Source organism: Branchiostoma floridae, chromosome 14, assembly GCF_000003815.2.
Source record: "Branchiostoma floridae strain S238N-H82 chromosome 14, Bfl_VNyyK, whole genome shotgun sequence".
In the NCBI taxonomy this organism is placed as follows: domain Eukaryota; kingdom Metazoa; phylum Chordata; class Leptocardii; order Amphioxiformes; family Branchiostomatidae; genus Branchiostoma; species Branchiostoma floridae.
This window is the reverse complement of record NC_049992.1, coordinates 10,620,955-10,642,332: the sequence shown is the minus strand read 5'-3', so window position 1 is coordinate 10,642,332 and position 21,378 is coordinate 10,620,955. Positions and strand designations below refer to the sequence as shown.

At 39.8% G+C, this 21,378-nt stretch overlaps 2 protein-coding genes across 2 annotated transcripts; one reads left to right on the top strand and one right to left on the bottom strand.

Moving 5' to 3' along the window:
- Nucleotides 1-8,860: 8,860 nt before the first annotated feature.
- On the bottom strand, nucleotides 8,861-16,652 carry LOC118430415 (actin-like protein 6B). Its single transcript, XM_035841275.1, has 14 exons — nucleotides 16,474-16,652; nucleotides 16,251-16,327; nucleotides 15,396-15,564; nucleotides 14,951-15,051; nucleotides 14,552-14,649; nucleotides 14,260-14,354; nucleotides 13,772-13,878; nucleotides 13,501-13,587; nucleotides 13,051-13,112; nucleotides 12,714-12,828; nucleotides 12,354-12,434; nucleotides 11,737-11,832; nucleotides 11,237-11,323; nucleotides 8,861-10,676 (listed from the first exon to the last, which is right to left on the bottom strand). The coding sequence occupies exons 1-14, from the start codon at nucleotides 16,496-16,498 to the stop codon at nucleotides 10,596-10,598; spliced, it is 1,281 nt and encodes a 426-aa protein (XP_035697168.1). The 5' UTR covers nucleotides 16,499-16,652; the 3' UTR covers nucleotides 8,861-10,595.
- Nucleotides 16,653-16,773: 121 nt separating this feature from the next.
- LOC118430416 (thymidine kinase 2, mitochondrial-like) lies at nucleotides 16,774-21,000 on the top strand. The gene is made up of 9 exons (XM_035841276.1): nucleotides 16,774-17,025; nucleotides 18,013-18,143; nucleotides 18,406-18,459; nucleotides 18,727-18,816; nucleotides 19,116-19,189; nucleotides 19,458-19,546; nucleotides 19,777-19,856; nucleotides 20,403-20,480; nucleotides 20,845-21,000. The coding sequence occupies exons 1-9, from the start codon at nucleotides 16,959-16,961 to the stop codon at nucleotides 20,929-20,931; spliced, it is 750 nt and encodes a 249-aa protein (XP_035697169.1). The 5' UTR covers nucleotides 16,774-16,958; the 3' UTR covers nucleotides 20,932-21,000.
- The last annotated feature ends 378 nt before the right edge of the window (nucleotides 21,001-21,378 follow it).

Below are 21,378 nucleotides of genomic sequence, written 5' to 3'. Positions count from 1 at the left end.
TAGCATGGTGTGCTGGCATTTATTGCATTTTTTTACTGTGTCATACCTAACATAATACATGTATAATAGAACATTAACAGTCCTAAATAACATCAACTTGGCACCCGGGTACCCAATGTCCCATATACAAAAATTTTGTCAGAAGAACATAAAAGATGTGTGCTAAACACAGACATATAATCAGGTCCAAGCCAATCAAAGAGGTTCTTCCTTGCACTTAATATTCATGAGATTTTGAGAAGCTGCTCCAGGTTCTGTTGATGTGTCGCCATTCAAAGCCTTGAGGTACTGAGAATCACCAGCGTCTTGTACAACCCACTTCTGGACTGATGGGTCTGTGGCTATCACCTGCCAAAAGACATAAAAGTTTAGAAATTAAAATTCTTGTTTGTTTTTTTTTCAAATTTACACTATAACAGCCATCACTAGACAAACAATTACCATACTATTGAGACTAATGGTTCCAGTCATTCTTGCCTAGAGGCACACAACTTGATCTGGCGCAGCCAATCCTCCCAATCCCATCCTGCCAGCTTGCACAACTGACCTCAGGCCCAGGCCAAGCCAACCTTCCCATCCTGTCAGTCTCCACTAACACCATCTTCTGCCTCACATCCTGTCACACACTATAAACATTGTCACTACGGGCAAACACAAACAGGTACCCCCCCCCCCCCCCTATTTTAACAGTCAGACAAACATGTATGCTGAAGGAGTATCTGATTTCATGACAGCTCAGGTCAATTGTAATCAATACCCCTAGAACCGAATGCATGCTGGTTTACCATAGCCACTGCTTCAACTATATAATACATGTACAATATGAAGGCCTGGTAAACAAGCATAATTCTATTAGACCTTCGGACATGGTAAGAAGAATCATGCAGTTTGAAAGTTGTGTGTCTGAATCAAATGAAGAAAGCCATTTACCTTTGCTGTGTCAACTGTGTCCATTAGCGAGCCAGTGCTATCTTGTATCAGGTTGTCCTGCTCATTCTTCAGTGGAATACAACTGTCACTAGTAAGTCTAGTAGTAGGAGCCATATTTTTGTCTGGGGCTGGGGGTGGTACTGGTGCAGGTGCAATTAGTACATATTTTGTTAGATGTCGCTTTTCCAATTCTGAGGGGATCCCAGCTGGAGCAATAGGCACATATTTGGCTAGATGTCTCTTAATCACTTTTGGAGGAATTTCTGTTTTCTCCCTCCCCTTTCTCTTCACACCTGCTGACTTTGGTTCTGTAGGAGTTGTGTGTACAGGTGTATCCTCTAGGCTGGTGGGTATCTTGGCATTGCTCTGTAATATCCTTATCAAGGATTGTTTCTCTTCTTGTAGTCTTTGTAGTATTGTTGACAATTCCTCATCAATCTTGACAAGCTTCTTCAGCTTTCCAAAACAAGGCTGGCACACGATGTTGGACAGCCCTTTCCTAGTCCAGACTTCCTTGTCAGGCCATAGATTAAAGATCTGTTGAATCTGTGGATGGACCTCCACTACAGCCTCACTAAATATGGACCGATAATTTCTACAAGTAATCACCTTCTGGCAAAACAGACAGGTTTTCTTGGAAGCAATGTTGGGCATCACTGTCTGCATCTCGGCATGATTGGTTTGAGGTTGTGGAGTCAAGATTACCTCCATTGTTTGACACTGAGTCACAGTCGGCTCATTGGTTTGAGGTTGTTCAGTTGTGTAGGGCCCCATGGTTTGGGATTGTTGGGTCAAACTGACCTCCATAGTTTCAAGTTGTTTGGTCAGGGTAGGCTCCTTCTTTTGAGGTTGTTGGGTTAGGGTAGGCTCCTTCCTTTGAGGTTGTTGGGTAAGGGTGGGTTCTTTGGTTTGGGGTAGTTCAGTTTTGTTTCCCTGCTTGGCTTCAGATTGTTCGCCCATGCCAAAGACGTTATATAAAGTTGTGGATCGTTCAGGTACACAGGACTCTGTTTTGGGTCGCTCAGGTACACAGGGCTCTGTTGTGGATCGCTCAGGTACACAGGACTCTGTTTTGGGTCGCTCAGGTACACAGCGCTCTGTTGTGGATCGCTCAGGTACACAGGGCTCTGTTTTGCATCTCTCAGGTACACAGGACTCTGTTGTGGATCGCTCAGGTACACAGGACTCTGTTTTGGGTCGCTCAGGTACACAGCGCTCTGTTGTGGATCGCTCAGGTACACAGGGCTCTGTTTTGCATCTCTCAGGTACACAGGACTCTGTTGTGGATCGCTCAGGTACACAGGGCTCTGTTGTGGATTGCTCAGATACACAGCGCTCTGTTGTGGATCGCTCAGATACACAGGGCTCTGTTTTGCATCTCTCAGGTACACAGGACTCTGTTGTGGATCGCTCAGAGGACTCTGTTGTGGATCGCTCAGGTACACAGGGCTCTGTTGTGGATCGCTCAGGTACACAGGACTCTGTTGTGGATTGCTCAGGTACACAGGGCTCTGTTTTGCATCTCTCAGGTACACAGGACTCTGTTGTGGATCGTTCAGGTACACAGGGCTCTGTTGATCGCTCAGGTGTACAAGGGTAGAGCTTAGATGTCAATGGCACATCCTTCATGGATACTTCTGATTTCACTCGCAACCCTGGGTGTTTTTTAATTGGCCTTCCAGGTTTCTTTGGCATACAGATGTTGCAACTGTCTCCATGTGGAACAAAATCTTGAAGCTTGTCGGATAGCATAGTATTCACAGCCTCACCCTTTATAACCTTTTCTAAAAATCTAATCCCAACAAATTCTACAAAATCTTGCGAGCTTTTGTTTGTGATCTGAAAACAAAAGAAAAAAAACAGGGACTTACTAGTGAGATTTATTAATACGATTGGAAACCTACATGTAAAGATGCATAGACTTGCTCTCGGTGCGGTGCCGCTCAAAACAATGCCAAAGTAACGCCTAGTTCACCTTTATCCTCGGGGTAACCTATATTTATATATGTTACGTTAAAAAAGTATTACTATTAGGAATATCGACTCTACGGATGCTGGTTTTAAACTGCAACAAGTTGAAAATAATTTGAAACCACCGCATTCGACTTGATATTCCTAATTAATAATTACCGTATTTATAAAAATCAAACAAAACCGATATAAGTTACGCCACCCCCATTCTACTAGTTTGTTGGTTCCCATGCAAGGTCGTCTACGGAATTTTGTTACAGTAAAACACTGTCTGTTAGAAATTATGTATGAGCTCTGCGATCACAAAAAGTCAACAGAGATCAGATCCAAACAAACATGTATACTTATGCATGCAGGAATGATGTCTACTCTAACCAAGGAGGTTAAAGGTTTCTTTAACCTCCTTACTCTAGAGGAATGTAGAAAAAAGGGGCCGTGTACTTTCATAGGAAAGTTTTCACAATCAAAAACAGGAAAGGTTGCGTGCTTATGTTATAGCAACATAAATCTGTGCATTTTAGGACGAGAACATTTAGAGATTTGGACGAAAACGTCTGTAAACTCACCCATGACTGTCCTGCGACGCGCGACGATCAAACAAAAACCAAAATGTCCGCCATTTGCTGCTGTGCTGCTGTGCATCTGCGCATGACAGAAACGCTCCCCAAATAAGGAAATTGTCGGAAAACAGCTGGATTCCGAGCCAGTCTTCGGGTTAGCCTGATTTAACCGTGCTTCTCAGGCCCGTCATACTGCCGCGCCGATCATACTCCGCGGGGAGGAGTCTACAAGCTCCGGATAGCGGAGTTTGCGTTACACAGACTACTCAATTTCTGCCCATAATTGATTTTAACGAATGTTTTAACCAAAATGTAGGTTTGGGGCCCGGGGCTTATGTGTCCTAGCATTCAAACCAAATGACATAAAAGTTGCTTCGGAGTCCACGCTTGTTGCACACACCGGCCACATCACTGTGGTTGATTTTGTGATTTGTAGCCATTTTAGACAAAAAAAATGTACATTTCTGTATTCAAAATAAATGAAATTTGGCGTGGGGTGCCTATTATATATGTTCACATCCGTGCTTCAAGTTTGCATACATCACTTCTCAGTTGTTAATTGTGTACATTTCGGCCATTCTAAGACAGGCTGAGTTCCAGGGAGCCTGGCACATGTAACATGGTATGGTAGAATGGTTATGATGACAATGCGTAGAGTCATACTTCTATCAGCTTACTAACGACAATGGACTGCAGTAAGTGCGTATCCGAATGGCTGAAGTGAAGTACGTAGATTGTATCTATATAATGCGTGCAACTGATAATGATACAGTCGGGAGTCAATGAACGAATTTTTACTACTAACTAAGCTATATATAGTTCAAACTTGGGGTCAACTTTCTTGATAAACTTTTCACACGCAAACCAAACATTTACAGCTCAACAAATTCAAGAGTAATATTTCTCAAAGTAAGATGTCCCAATCAATAACGGCTTGAAAACACAGATAACGTTATGTCATAATTCATATGTCAACAACTTTTAAAGTGGATTTGATGATGATGATACATTGACATAGATATCATCACAATGTTAGTCCACACATACATGCACAGGTTATTGTGACGTTGAATCTGTTCAAAATACAATCAAAAACCATTCCTGCTGTTAGCTCAGTCATCATAACATTACATACTTATTCATCGCTTTTGTAGTAATTATAATGCCTGGCATTGATTTATCATTCACTTTGTTCAATATATCACAACCCCAAATCATGGGAAATCATAACTATTTTCTTGACGATAAGAACTTCACAGATACTGAGATATAAACATTTTGAACATAATCATTAGACAATACATCAAAATTGGTAACTTAAGCAACTGTCTGAATACTATAGTTGAATTTTTGGTCCCGAGCTCAATACATATTATGTAGAACCTTTACAGAGTTTACAAGGTCACATATGCTTCCAATATTCATGTATGCTTGTAAAATCTACACAGATACGATCAGTAGCTAGGTTTTAGTGAAAATAGAATGAATATTTTCATACATTTTCTTGAGCGCCCGACGGTAAATCCGGTAGCGAAACGCGTAGACGAGAGAGTCGGAGAACGTCGCGCTTTGCAGGACAATGGTGGTGATGTCACACCAGGGAGCGGCGGTAGCCAGGGATATCGAGCCGGCCTTCATCGAGACGCTAACAACAAACGCCGGTAGCCACGTGATCCAGTTGACCAACACGATGATGAGCAGCGTGTGGACCGCCTGCATCTTGGATTCCTGATCTTCAGCCTGGGCGTTCCACGTCACCTTCTGGTCGTGTTTCTTCTGGCTTCGTCTGGTCTCGCAGTAAATGAGACTGACTAGGAAGACGATACCTACCATGGCAAGAAGGTTGATGACTAAGGCTAGTTTTAGGCCCTCGGGGCCAGCCAAGCACGGTGTCATCAAAGTCTGTGGTTTCTCAAAGCCTCTGAGGACTTCCTCAGCAGCCCCAACTGCCAGGCTATGGATAGGAGACACTCCTACGGCGGCGGGGATGACTGCGATCAGGACACACAGACACATGACTAGTACCATCCGCCGACGGGTCAGGACTTTCTTGTAGTGAAGTGGAAATGCGATGTGGATGTAGCGACAGATCCACACACAGAGAAGCGAGTGAATGGACAAGATGGACAGGAAAATGATGAAGAAGGCCTGTAGCCTGCACCATGGCCCGGCCGGATATTCACCATGTGCTAAACTGTATATCGCTATGGGGTTGTAGGCCATGGCTAGTGATGTGTCGGTGATGGCCATGGCGGCGAGGAAGTAGTTACCGGGTTCCTGAAAGTAGGACGGTGTGAGCTAGATATATGATATAAGAATTAGCATTGTTGTTTTGTAATAAGCGGACATTTTACGGACTTGTCCAAACCCCCTATCACTATACAGTATTTTGAACTTGCAAATACAGGGGTGCCTAAGCATTTGCACGATCCCTATGAAATTCGTACGAATATTATGTGATACACACGAATCACTATGCGAAAACGCACGAATATTATGAAATTCGCACGAATCACTATGCGAAATCGTACGAATTTTATGAAATTCGCACGAATCACTATGTGACACACACGAGCCTTATGTGATTTGCACGATCCTTATGCGAAATTGCGCAACCACTGGCGGGGTCACGTGACAAACGGAGCGGGATTTTCAAGATGGCGGCTTCGCCGCTTCGCCGACTGAAAATACGATGTAACACGCCGAAATGAAGCTAAACAGTAGCTCACAGGCTATCAAATACATCTTTGCGACGGTAAATGTCCATTCCATGCCTTGAAATATAAATATCTCGGGTAGAAACGCTCAAAATCATGCCTCCTCCCGGCCGCCGTTTTTGCATAAGGATCGTGCAAATCACATAAGGCTCGTGTGTGTCACATAGTGATTCGTGCGAATTTCATAAAATTCGTACGATTTCGCATAGTGATTCGTGCGAATTTCATAATATTCGTGCGTTTTCGCATAGTGATTCGTGTGTATCACATAATATTCGTACGAATTTCATAGGGTTCGTGCAAATGCTTAGGCACCCCTGAAATAGAGGCTGTCTGCAGAACCAGGCTCGTACATTTTAGTGTGCAGTATGGGCCATGATATGAATCAGGCTACTATTTAAAACGGTATGACGATGGAATATAATGTATCAAATCAAAGTCTTGCCATGCAGTTCTTATTAACAACACTTGACATGATTTACAGTATCCATTTTTACGTGCAATCGTCCACATTTCTGTAATTATTTCTAAAGCTACAAAAATACACTTTTATCCACCTTTAAAAAACATAACACGGGCGGGACTGTTATTGCTACACACCTCGGCTGTTACATTCACCTCACGTTTGAAGAAGACACACTGACACTAGTAGTAGATCTAGACGTTTGAATGGAAAGGTACACATTTACCTTCATGTAATCCGTAGTTAAGATGACTCCCACCAGGCAGCTGTTACCAAACAGCGAGAGGAGAAGGAAGCAGACCATGACCAGAATCAGCAGCGGCGCTAGGGACGGTACTGCCCCGTACAGACCACAGAAGGCCGGCTCAAAAACCACGGCAGTCAAGGTGTTGTTACCCGTGGTCACATTACCCAAGACTTCGCAGACTCCGACCACTTCCGTGACGTCCCGAACCGCCTGGGCGATGGCACCTGTTACGTTTCTCCGGATCATCTGTCCGCTTAAACGAACGAAACTATCTAGAAATCCGTGTAAATGTTATGCAAATTGAAAATACAAGCTACAGAAGATACAAAGAACCAACCGACGGCTGCCCGAAATCGAGAGCATCTATTTGACAGTAATGAGAATACTCTAAGTACGTCACACATAGAGTTGAATAATGAATGTTTATGGGACACATGGAGGAAACGAAATGTACAAGGTGAGGAAAGGGCTTTTTGTGGGCAATTATGAAATACGACATGCACAGCTTACGTTACTCGAAAACGAGCTTGCAATTGGGAATGGAATATGCACCAAGCTTTAACTGACATGTCAATTATATTCCTGGTCACAGACTACAGATGAATACCGAAAAAAAACTTTGTCTAGAGAAAAGAAAGTAGCCGGAGAAAGTACCGTAATGTTTGTTTTTTTCAACACCCATATCATATCTTTATAGTCTTCTATATAGCAATCGAAACCCATATCTTTGGTCATAAATTCAGCATACTGACACAATACTACTAGTAGCCTAGGTGCCATCCTCCATAGTTTTCCCCACAGGAAGCGCAAGGGAGTCATAGAAAACTAAAGATAGATTTAAGATGGCATTAGTAATTGTCAGGGTTAGTAATTGACAATAGCCGCCTTGTGCGACACTTAATGAGTTTAGGTGTCTTGAAACTCAGCGACGTATTACTGTTCTAAAGATCTGTGGATGCTATGGCCGGCCTCAAAGAGATCCTAGATGAAGTACCGAATTTAAGTCCGTTAGAAAGCGTAAGCTGCTTCAGGCAAATCCTTATCTGATGCTGGAAGTACCATATAGACCTTGATTGGGGATGGGACAAGATGAGAGCGAGTCTGTGTTTTTTTTTTAAATTTGCCCCTTACCCAGCCTGGCCATTCGTTCTTCCTTGTTTCTTTCTAATTTGATATAATCATGAACTCCAAAGTGCTTAAAACATCCAATCAACTACAGTTGGCATCAACAGTTACCAAACGCCACCAAAATGCATGCAATTCATAGAATTCGCCATATTTATGCATGCATTTCACTCAACTTTCTTCCCCAACTACGAAATTCGAGGACATTGAAAACATGATTGTGACCACATGTTGAGTGCAAACTGCGTTCCTAATAACGCATACTAGAAATAGAGTGGAGTAAAAGGCACTCCTTTCTCATATATGCACAATGTATCTAAAATCCAGTATTATCATGCACTTCTTAATCCCATTCTGGAAAGCTTTTAAGGGCAAAGTCATGTCAACTCCAAGACGTCAATCTCAAGAGACTCCCTGTAAAAGAAGCTAAGAGCCTGGGACGTCTGTCTAATCAGCTCGCAAGTCCTGCTTCTGGCTCTCGTCCAGACACTGAGTCTGAAAATCCTACAGCGCTGGTCTAAAAGCTCAACATGCTTCACCTCTGTACCATTTTAGAGTACGTAGCAGAATACTAAGCTTCCGAGCCTGAATGTCTGATTTGGGAGCTGATTATATAAAAACAGTGGCAAGGGGAGAAGAAAAATGAACTGTTTACATCGGTACAGAAATGGCTTAACTCCTCGCTAGTTTGTAGGGACGCAATTTCGTGGTAGGAATGGAAAGAGAGTTGTCAGTTCACGGTTGAAATAACCGTAGTAATACAACGTCAGACAGAACTCGTATTTGAGTTTTGATGAGTTAGCGGTGACCCCTCATCAAAAACACTGCGAATGTTTCGTGATTCATATATAGTACTTGCTTGATACACATGTACATGAAGGTGAGACATTTGACAAAATCAACAAATGAAAGCATTCTATTACTAGCAGTAACATAGCAAGATTACTACCTCAATTTCAGAGGCATAACATAAAAAAGATTTGGATTGATTTTATTACAATTTTTGGAATGAAAGAAATGGTTGGATTTGGGGGACGATGGACTTACAGTTCAACTGAAGCTGTGTGTTCTGTTTTACCTCCTTCAGAAGAAAATCAAAGTCATGAATGTTTTTTTTCATTATGTTTATAGGTGTATAGTTTTACATAAACAACAATACCTATAAGTTATATGAAAATAGAACTTCATAAGCATAATCAATATAGAAATAGTACAAGCGGATAGATCATGTTTATGACTTATATGTATTAACATTGTGGAAAGCAAATTCTACAAAACACACACCATACATCCCCAAACGTTAAACAGCTTTCCTTCCCATATAGATGAGACATATGGATTTCTACGCAATTCTATGACTGCTATATAAACTAAGACCACAGACAGCCCAAGCACTTCCAGAAATACATAATGTTTAATGTAAACTGGGCTAGAAGTAAAGATCAACATTAGAACTTTCTGTCAAAACTTGATATATATTTTGTCCTATGTACTGAAAAGCCACCAGACCACTGTAATCACACTGTTTCCATGAGAAAATGGATTTTATAAGAGGGGCCATGGGTCTTTTTTAACCTCCTTGCTCAAACTAATTGCTTGCACAGTAGGTACTTTGCAGAACTTCTGTGTTATGCATTGATGCCTTATAATCATTATGGTACTAAAATTCAGAAATACAAGCACTTAGATATATTTACATGTAATGTCTACTCTCATCGAGGCTCATCATACCTCAATGGTTATGTCAATTTCACAAGTAATGCCAATTTGACATAGGAGCAACCCACCGTTTCCCCCAGTTAGTGTCCATGTACTGTAATCTATTTACCTTGGATGCTCATGCTTTTACTGACTCCTTACTCTTATTAATGACAAAATATTACAGTTCTTAGATACTGCCAAAATGCACTGGGAAAAGGTGAGCTCATAAAGGTGTTACATAAGCCATTAGTAAGAGAATCATCTTGGTTTTATATCAGTTCTATACAGCCGTTGTTCTTTTCTTGGCTGGAAGAGAGTACCTGAAATACCAGTAGAAAGATGTCTACAGACACAAAAATCATGGGAAACAGACATACACTGCCCATAACTTCCATGTCATTTGGCAAGTGGTGGAATGTTTTTTACCCTCTCTTGTCCTGACATAGAACCGTAAACCTTTGTCCTTGTTGTCATACAATGCATGGTTGGTAATCAAAGCCTTCTAAAGAATGTCTTGAACACCAGAATATATGTTAAGTGTACATAACTCAGAGATTCTGCATTAGTAGATCTCTTGAAATTTATCGTTTCATTATTATATTTGGTGCCATTATGCTTTTAGTGGCAATATTATGAAAGTAGACTCTACTTATGATACAAGATGCTAAACGGAGCTGTCTGGTACCCTTGAAATCCTTTGAAAAGTTTAGGAACTGACTACCCCAATTGTCCACCCATATCAGCTACCTTTGCCTGGGGAAATGGCCGACATGTCAGATGGAAGCATTACTACTTTGTAAAATGTTCATCCCATATGGCTACCTCATGTGTTTGGTGCTTAAATACAGAGTTTAGTAGGTGTACGTTTATGACAGGCATGTTTACGGACACTTCCTCTCTACACAGCCCTTCCCGGCCTCCTCATACTCCTGCTTGGAGATCCACATCTGCTGGAACGTACCCTGAAAAAGAGAGATCATCATAATTACTGGTACTCTAAATTAGTTTACTGTAGTACTTTAACAGGGATTTGATTTCTGGTAGGAGGAGAAGGGAAATTGTCACTGTGTTCTGCAGTCAAAATAATACATATTCACATTGTCATGATTCCTCAGTAGAGAGATATCGGGAATACTGAAAAAATACAATCACTGCAAATACCTTAATATTTACAGTAAATCTTTTACCGTTTTTAAGTGATACATTGCCATTTCTTACAATACTTCTGTAAGCTAAGCTGAGCTATGGGCAAAACTGCAGACTTAAAGCAAGGAGATTTTCTGAAAATTCAAGCTTCGTCATCATTGAATTCTATTTATGTTGGATAAAATGTGCGAAAGAATTTGACTGTGAATATATCAATGCTCGCAAGATTCTGTGATGTCACAGAACAGAACTGACTCTAGAATAAAACTGTCTGACATCAGGGAACCCTGTGCACATTGGTTCAGTTGTGCACAGGAATCTGTGATGTCATATTCTATACACAATGTAGTGATGTCACTGAGCTGAAGAAACTGACCAGCGATGCGAGGATGGACCCTCCTATCCAACTGCTGAACCTGCGCTCTGCCGTGCCACTGTTGTGAATCATCTTCAACCTCATGCTCTGGAAAACAGTCATTACAGATAAGGCTGAACTGTCACAGATAACACTGAACTGCTATTTCAGGAAGCACTGAACTGTCATTACAGATAACATTGAACTGTCATTACAGATAAAGAGTTGGAAACATACACAGTTGAAGGGATGTTTGATAAATAAAAGCCTGGTGATTAACACTAGTGAAAACTAGCTCAGAAATGTGTACTACACTCAGACACATCTTTCGATCAAAGTTTCTGTGTTCTTTGCATTTTACTTAAATGTTGTTACACACACACACTCACTCACTATCCGGTTTAGCGTCCGTAATAATGGACAAAGACAACAAAGGTTACCCCATAGCAAACACATGGAAAGTACTTAAACATGAACACAAGAATGTGATATTCCCATCATCTACCCATACATGTACTTACCGGAGGTGTTTTACTGCTCAGTTCTTTGTTGAGTCTGTCGGTGAATCCTGAGAGGAGAGAGTTTCCCCCTGTCACTACAACACTGCCATACAGGGCCTGAGGAAAAACAGTTTTGTAATGTCAGCATTCAGGGCTCGAAATTCATTTTTGAGATTAGGTGCACTGGTGCACCCAGCTTTAAAAATCGAGTGCACCAAAAAAGTTTTGGGTGCACCACTTAAATTTAAGTAATAACCTAATAATAAAACTTAGTTACAAGCTATCAAATTCTTAAACAAGTACCATGACAGACATTTTTATCATCTTTCTAACACTTAGATGTCAAGAATATGATGTATACTTGTATACTTTGATATCTTTACATACATGAACCCAATAAAATACATGTATTTGGGTGCACAGCTCCAATTTTGGGTGTACCTGGGTGCACATGCACCCAGTATTTCGAGCCCTGGCATTCAATCAAAATTAAGCAGCTGGTGCTTATGCTGGCTACATAGATACAGATACACAGAGGATAAAAGACACAGGTACATTTTGTATGTTAATAACATAGATAAAGATACATAGAGTTAAGAAAGACCAGTACTGTATCAATATTTTCTCCACCGACTTACCGGCCTGAGATCTATGTCGCACATGCCCACACTGGTCGTGACAGAATGCCCCACCCCCAACATGGTGTTACTGGCCATGCCCTGAAAAATACAGAAAAAAAGGTAGCATTAAAGATATCATTCTTTAGTGTGACAAAGGTTTATCTTTTCCTTTTGCTTTGAAACAAAAAATTCTACCTGCAACACTATTAAAACAAGGATCACACACATGTACACGTACAAATGCAATTACAGAATATTTTTGATGGGATAAGGGGTAAATTTCTGTAAACAAAAAAGGAGAATCTTGTAAAAAGGTCATTTCTGTGGTCTAAATACGTATGTATGACATACACACAGTTTTAGTGTGACATGGCTGACCTTTACAACTGAAGGGTCAAACAGAGCCTCACAGACACGAAATCTCTCGCTGCCAAAGTCCTGGTTGTAACCATTGGGCAGCTCATAGTGGATGGTGGGCATTTGGACAGCAACCCTACAGAGGCACACAGACAAGAATGTTAGAATTGCACTTATTTCTTTCAACTCAAAGCACTTGCTTAACTAAGAAAGATACTAAATCCCTCTAGAATTAGAAAGGTATTGCTTATTCTGTGTTTACAAGGGATCAACGACTTACATGTCATAAGAGTCAACATTTTCTAATTTGTTTTGACTGATTTACAACAGAAAAAATGCAGGCTCAAGAGGTACTTACTGTTCTTCATATGGGCTGTCTGACAACTGCAGAACAGAGGCCTGGAAATCCCGCAACACCTCCTGGTAGCAACAAAATGAAATATTTCTAAGTACACACTGTACCTAAAACCACCTCTACTTCTAACAAAGTTTGTAAATAACCTATCTCTTCCAAATTGAAAACAGACAACTTCTTAAAGCTCTCAATGAAAAATTTTGATAATAGCCTGCAAGGAACGTGTAACATAATAATTATGTTAAATCCGTTTTTTTACCAAAACAAAAATTTAGATGAAGAAAGAATATTGGTCACAGCATTAAAGAATCATTCAATGTATCTTTATATATCATTCATACAGCACATTACACACCAATGCACCAATATACAAAAGGAATAAAAATGTTGCTTGTTAGATGAAAAGCAACTTATGAGAAAAGTTATGTTAGAAGAAGATCTAACTACACTCACATCCACCATGTAGTTGTGGAAGGACTTTGTGGTGGTTGGAACATTTTTCTTTTTCCAGACTGGTGCTGCAGTGTCTCGGACTTGTTCCTAAAGATAATACCATCAAAAGTGGAGAAAGAAAATTGATGACAGCAAAATGACAAGCCACTGTGAATAATGGACAAACAACTCTTTCAGATCATCTACATGTGTAATTACCTATCAACAAACATGAAAAAATAATAATGAAAACATAATTTCCTTGTGAGAGGTATCACCTCAAAGTTCGTACCTTGGCTGCAATCTGGTAAGGTGGTATCACATCGATGTTCAGCTCCTGGAAGAGTTGTCGACACTGCATGGTGATAAAGTCACCTGCTAGAGGAGACTTCACAATGGCTGGAGGACAAAAGGATATATGTAAGTATTTATATCACAATTATAAAACTTCATACAAAGACAATTTCATGGTCTTTGCTCTTGGGTATCTATTTTTAGAATGGATGTCCTGGCAAAAGGAAAATGAAGTGTCCTATACTCTATGGTACATGTAATTAGTATTGAATTCCTAGCATTAAGAATAATTGCTAAGAGAAATTGAAAAATGCGTTAAATGTGATTACCCCTTCAACAAATTAGTTTACTTCTTTCCTAAGTGTGCCTTACATTAGAATGCAGCATGATAAAAACGCCTCTTAAGAAAGGATATCTACAATCATGAACAAAACATTATCTCCTTTCAGAGTTAAAAAGTAAGCATGATTACCATGACAAACATACCTTGCTGTAAGACGTACCCATCATGTACAGGGACTACAGTGGTGGAGGTGGCACCACTGTCTACAACAATACCTGTGGATCGCCCATTGGCAAAACTTGGATGTGGTTAAGGATAGAAAGCAATGCTGATGAAATCAGGTGACAATGAAAGGAGTCAATAAAAACTCTTTTAAGTCCTTGAAAGGATCTTTGTGAGGAGTTGCAATGCTGGGGAGTAGAATAACGACATGTTGATAACTTAATTATTAGAAATTATTACTGTCCTCAATTTTGTTTTAAACTTGAAGGATACGCTGACAGTACTGCTGTTTTGGACAGGAAGAAAGCAGGGATGTTGTAATGTTCGAACATCAGCTCCGTCAGTCGCTCCCTCTTCCCTCGGACGTTCCACTGTCAACAAATAAACAACATAGAAAGTAGTCAATAGTCTTCTTCAAGCAGTGGTACAGCTACCAGCAGTACAATATATACTAGTAGTTGTTTCCAATGTTATCTACAGTACTTATACCTATACCAATCTAATCTGCTCTTCCAGCATTTCCTAAATTAGTTATTTCTAGAAAATTCTCCCTTATATTTAATTTCTAGTCATCATGAGCTTTTCCAGCTTTTTATACAACATGAAAGAAAAACAAATTTATTTGGCTTGTGACCTACAACTTTTTGGTACAGGATGTTGTCTTGTACTTACAGGTGCTTCAGACATCAGGACAGGGTGAAGTTCAGGTTCAGAGTGGATGTGTTTCTTGTAGATGTGGTCCAAGATCATCTGGAACAAGTCCCAGTCTTCAACTAGGACAACAAATGGAAACATACTCTTTAGAAATGGAAAAAAAAGTACAATGCGATTTCCTGTTCTTGTTCTGTTCTTCCGATAATGTCCATCTGTCAGGCCTCCGTCTGGGTGATTTGTAATGAACCACCAACTCCAGACAGAATGGTTTGTTCCAACGCACACCGCACCATCGCACGTGTGAGGGTTCTTTAACGTCCTTCATCAGCCTTCTTGAATACATGCAGTTCTAAAATAATAAACTTGACTTTCTGTAAACTGCCTCTAATGCAAAATTTAATTTAGCCTTAAAAGGTTATCTTGAAGGCTGAAAAAAGAAACTGTACAAGAAAAGTAAACATACTCATGCCATCCTTGAGGGGTGTGGTCATCTCCATGTTCTCCCGTGCGACAAACAGTGAGTTGTAGTCAATGTAGACCTTCTTCTCCGCCCCCTGGGGCTTGTCTCCTGTAGCACCTGTGTCCATGGGTTCTGCCCCTTCCACCACGCCAACATGGGTGGGGAACTCAACCTGCAGAGTGTTAAACAAAGAGGAAGTTTTCTTGTGTTAATTTGTACTAAATTATTAAGTAATGATAATGAATACATTTTTTTACATGCCTTTGGTGGAACATTCAAGTTTTGCAGGCCTGTACTTGGTTATAATTGATCCAACAGTTTGTATTCTGCATATCTAATCCATATCTAAGCCCTTGAATTCGCCATTCTAGGTTCCAACAGATTCAAGGCACGCAAGGGAAGACATTGTGTCAACCTGCTCAGCCTGCTGAAAGCAGACCTAAAGCACAGAGGTCGAGCTTTTCCTACAACAGCAAAGAAACTCCAGGAGCTAAGGAAGCTTGCAGGATGCAAAGCACAATGGAAAAGGATGAAGAAAGACTGAATGCAGCTATAGGACTTTCCAGACTATAGATGCAGCACACAGTGACTGATGATGATGAATCCAACTCTATAACAAAGGTTTCATGTAGGGATGAACGAATTTCATACATGTCTAAATCTTCATCAATGTGGCATATATCTTACAACAGATTGCAATGGATAGGCTGCTAGATGAATGCATTTTTCAATTCTTGAACCCAACTTGCAACTTTCTACACTCCTTCTGTCATCCTCCTTGATGTAGCCAAACGTATACTAACTAAGCAATCAACATATAATTTAATAAATCTACTTGGCGAAGGTGAATAAACTCACCTTTGGAGAGTCTTCCCCGGCATATCCAGCTCTAGTGGTGTAGGCACCAAAGTCAAACACCAGAGCGCCTACTTCATCTGTGGAGTCAAGAAAAATACACGTTTCTTTGGTTTGCAGTGGGGAGGGGGGCAACAGATATGGCGCCGGCCCGCTTTTATGATCGGCATCGAAAGAGTGATTGCAAACAGACAAATCATTATCTATAGTTCGCAAACGAACTTACCTCCTCCATAGACACCTCCACTCATTGTTGGTGCTGGAAAATAGCGTACAGAGCCAAATATTTGTCAACAAGACTCAGAAAAACACAACAAAGGCCGACTCGGAACACACGCTTCAGATGACCCCGCGTTACCCGTCAGCCTTTTCGAGAACCTGATGAACAAAAGGTCACTAATATTGTCGCTGCATGTCCGCCTGTCTAACACATGCATTAACAGTTATATATCTTCAGATGTGGTCACCCTTCGGATTTAAGGCTTAAAGACTTTGACCATAACTGCGCTGTTTTGAATACTGTTTCTTATCTGTCGTTTTCCCTTATTTCCTAGCCAAGTTACTGTGTTTTTCGTCTTTTTATAGCAAATTCTATAACCCGGAAGTGAGGTGAAAGTTCATATGTTACAAAACAGTGCGGGCATGCCTGGGTGAGGTACCGTGGACAGATAGAACGTACATAAAAGCTTGATAAACCTCATATTTAGGACAATGTTCATGAAAGCAGCATTCCGTGGGAGCTGGACGATCTTTGGGTCAAGAACGTCGTTGGATAAAGGTTTGTAGTAGAACTTTGATCTCTTGATATGAAGAAATGATTGCAAATGCAATGTTACTTGTCAGACTAGAGCACATGTTTCGATTTTGAAGGTTACAGAAGTATTAAAGGCATTTTCTGATCAGGTATTGAAATGAGGACAGTTGTGTAAGTTGGGTCCTCATTTGCAAGAATTACATCCATAGATGTTCATGTTCATTTGGCACTACTTTGATTATTATCTCACCAATCATGCAAATTAGGTCTTATTTGCGTAATTTCTATCTGTCAATTTTTCTCTCTTTCTCAGTTAGGCCATAGCAAGTAAATTTTATGGATGACATCCTCTGCAGACTGCAAAAATAATGAGATAGGGCGAAAAAAAACAAGATGGGTAAAAAAAACAAAATGGCAAATTTTCAAAATAGACGTTGTAACAAGACTTGAACTAAGTTGAAGTGACAAAATATGGCATCACAGCCAACAAGGTATTCATTCCTGTATTTAAGAAGTGCACCAGTGTAGTTAAAGTGACACTAGTGTGGTAGACTGGTATCATGTTGGCAACTACACTGATAGCTTCCATAGTTTACAACTATCTATCAAGTTGCACCTCTGCAACTACAGTCAATGCTATGTACAGAGTCTCTAGTGTCAATTCTACATTCAATGATTAGGTTACAACACAACCTTTACCCATTTTAATCTATTAGGCCTTCCCTGAAGAAGAAAAAAATTCTTGTTTTGTTTTCTGAAATCAGGCGAAAATTAATGAGCGCGCGGATGTCATCCATAAAATTTACTTGCTGTGGCCTTACATATGACATATCAATCATGGAATGCAACCACAAACATACAAGCATACATACAAAAAATTAGGAAAGCTAAAAAGTCCAATGTATGTCCTAATGGTCCAATGTATGTAATGTTGGTCACGTTACAGTTGAATACTTGTTATCATTGTTATCAGTCATGATCCGTTGACTTCTTTTGTTTATGACATTCTAGCACAGAGGCTTGTTACCGGGAAAATGACTACACTTCGTCCATCCAGATCTATAACGGTTGCAATAGAGGGTAACATTGGCAGTGGGAAGACAACATTCCTGGACCATTTTGCAAAGACCAAAGGAATTGAGGCAAGGAACTGTTTTGACAGTGGATGAAAGAAGAGCTGACTATATTTTAGTTATCTTTTATTTTGTTTTACCTCCTAGTATTAGTATCATATCTTGACATTATGACATAGAGATGAGAGTTTGACTTTTAAAACTTTGTGCCTCTGATATAACTTAAGAATGTATCCTGTTGCACTCATTAATTGGATTCAAATTGTTTGATTTATACCCTTATTGACTGATATTAGTGATATTATTCACCCATACACATGTACGTTTGTAGGTGATACAAGAACCAGTGGACATGTGGAGAAATGTGAGAGGGCACAACACATTGGTGAGTACAGGAAATTATGTATATACACTATTATTTCTGTCAATCAGGACCAGTGTATTTTAAGTCTCCTTTCTGCATCCTTCTCTGCCTTCATCTACCTATTAAAGAAGTAACTGTTAATGACCTTAAGTTAAAGATGCTTAAATTCAACCTCAGGGGTCATGGTATATGTATCAGTGAATGAGATACTGACAGGATATATAAACATGTTGTTTGTGTCAGTAACTCACCCTGAAAATTACATTAAATTTTTTTATCCGCCTTCAGGCTCTGATGTATTCGGACCCAAAGAGGTGGAGTTTTGCTTTCCAGTCGTACGTACAGCTGACCATGTTAGACATCCACACAAGACAACAGGCAAGTCCTCTGTTCACTTATAACATTCTAAGGTGTAAAAATACATGCCTAAAATTTAGTAAAAAGGGGTAAATACATTTCTGCCTGTGAGAATTGGAGTTGATGCCTTTAGAATTCCATTTCTGTAAAAGTTAAGCACAATCATTAATATTAGAGCATCCTACTATTCCTAGTGATTTTTACATCACGGAATGATTTTGTCATAATGTTTGATGATTTGAAAACCTTTAATATCTTCCTTCCTTGAATGTGTATGTTGAAAATGTGTAACGTTTGGTATTTTGTTTCACACCTTTCAGAAAGCCCTTATCAGAATGATGGAACGTTCCATCTACAGTGCAAAGTACTGCTTTGTGGAGAACATGCATGAAAGGTGGGGACATATTATAGTCCAAATTGAACTGTGCTATGATACCAAAATGTGTTATGATATCTTTGTGTGTCACTGTCTGTAAATTGTCCAACTAATGTAGATAGTGTTGAGCCTGTTATTTTTACCAAAGCTATTTCAGAGAAAAATTCTATTCAAATAAGCTGTATTGACTTAGCTCCAGTGGCATATGATGTTTACTTGTTCAGCTTCAGATGTCACACATATAGTAGCAGCATGTAATGTTAACTTTGTGTTTTTGTCTCCCCAGTGGAAATATGACAGATGCAGAGTATGTGGTCCTTACAGAGTGGTTCAACTGGATCCTGGCCAATCAGAAGGTCCAGATTGACTTGATAGGTAAATAAGATGATAATTTCTTGAAGATCTAACATCTCAAATTGTGTGAAAATTTTGTAAGTATTTTATCAATGTTACTTATTGCTTGTGAAACAGAAGAAAGTGTAGCTTGGAACAGAAATTGGCACATGTATAATACAATGTTAAAGTAACTCTATGGATACTACTTGTATTGTGTTGTGTCTTCGTCATACGTGTGTCCTTAATGTAATGTTTGTTTCCTCTCATAGTGTACTTGAAGACATCCCCAGAAGTTTGCCATCAGAGAATTAAGCAGAGATGTAGAGAGGAGGAGAAGGCCATTCCAATGGTAGAAGCTGGAATTTAACTATTCTTTGAAACCTCCTGTAGTATTGCTTTTGAGTTTATGAATATGTACATGTACATTACAATGCCACAGCAGGATTTGCTTTATCGGAATGTGTTGGGGTAGCACTGAAAGGTACCTTCCAATACATTCTGTTCTGTTAGTGATTACATTGTGGTTTGTCATGATCGTCAGATAATGGGTCACCCTGTTTCATGTAATCATATACATAATGGTCAACAGTTATCGTAATTGTCCTTAATCCTCACCCTTCTATAGGACTCATTAACCACCCCCCTGCTGCCTAGCCATGTAACAATAGATAATTGGTAGCCAAGTCGATACAACAGTGTGCCAAGATAAAAGCTCCTTGAGTGTGCTAAATGTTAATAACCAGACTTGTACTGAGTATAAAATGCATAATTATTATGATTCAGCATGGAAGGGGTCACATATATTTACATGTACTATGTAACTAGCTCGTGGCATTTTCTTAATTCAAGAGGTTCCTCCATATAAAAAATACCCATTTTCTGCTGTGTCCTCCAGGATTACTTGCAGGCCCTCCACAATGCACATGAAGACTGGTTAACCCACAAGAAGTTCCCAACTCCTGCACCAGTCCTGGTGAGTCACTCTATACAGCTATATTTTGTTTTGTTTGTTTGTTTGAACCTTTGTCCAGTTTTATTGAGGTCATGTGGGAAGAAGTAAGGTTCAAACAAAGTATATACAGTTTTATACAACATTTAAAGTCCGAATGAGTCTTATAAGTCTATTCTCAAGTTAACATATTTAGTACAAAATACATAATAGTGAGAGCAGCTGCAAGATTCAAGTCCATTTGTTTCGGTTGTTTCCGTTACTTTAAGAGTGACTTAAAAGAAGCCAGAGTTGGGGCTGTGCATATGTCTGGTGGTAGACTGTTGCAGATGTTGGGTCCACGGTAGATGGGGCTTTCATGCTAACAGTAATGTGTTGTTCCCACCAGGTACTAGACGGAGACCACAAGTTGAGTGACATGTACAGTGTGTTTGAGGAGAACAGACACAAGATACTGCTGGGACAAAACTTGTGAGACAGGGAAACTTAGATAAACTGACATGGCCTAAACATTTCAGGCTGTATTTAAGTCTGTTACCAGATGGAAAAAATACCAGAGCAATACCAGAAAAGTATTTGTTTTATTTTATCCTAGTAGGACATCAACTGTTGTCAAGATGTTATGTTTTTTATTTTTTCCTGTTACATATGTATCATAATGTGCTTAACTCAAATTTAGCAATCATATTTAGTTTACTGATAGAAGTGAATGTACCTACAGTTATGGTGTATTGGAGGACAGCATTACACTTTTACATCATATGAAATACTGTATCTTTTTTGTTCACATACAGATGAGTTACAGATGGATTAAGATGCACTGAAAGTGCTAGTAAAATCATGGGGAAAAATACAAAAGAATTGTCTAAAATAACATCATCATATGATACAACATTGCTCAGTGTTTACACCAGTCTTGTTG

What these genes read in the sequence shown, in the direction of transcription:
- LOC118430415 (XM_035841275.1), bottom strand. Translation starts at nt 16,498, where the DNA reads ATGAGTGGAGGTGTCTATGGAGGAG. An exon ending in TGGAGGTGTCTATGGAGGAG is followed by an intron (nt 16,328 to 16,473) that starts GTAAGTTCGTTT and finishes TTGACTCCACAG; the next exon opens with ATGAAGTAGGCGCTCTGGTG. An exon ending in TTGACCCTTCAGTTGTAAAG is followed by an intron (nt 12,435 to 12,713) that starts GTCAGCCATGTC and finishes TGTATTTTTCAG; the next exon opens with GGCATGGCCAGTAACACCAT.
- LOC118430416 (XM_035841276.1), top strand. Translation starts at nt 16,959, where the DNA reads ATGTTCATGAAAGCAGCATTCCGTGGGAGCTGGACGATCTTTGGGTCA. An exon ending in GGTCCAGATTGACTTGATAG is followed by an intron (nt 19,547 to 19,776) that starts GTAAATAAGATG and finishes TTCCTCTCATAG; the next exon opens with TGTACTTGAAGACATCCCCA. An exon ending in AGGAGAAGGCCATTCCAATG is followed by an intron (nt 19,857 to 20,402) that starts GTAGAAGCTGGA and finishes TGTGTCCTCCAG; the next exon opens with GATTACTTGCAGGCCCTCCA.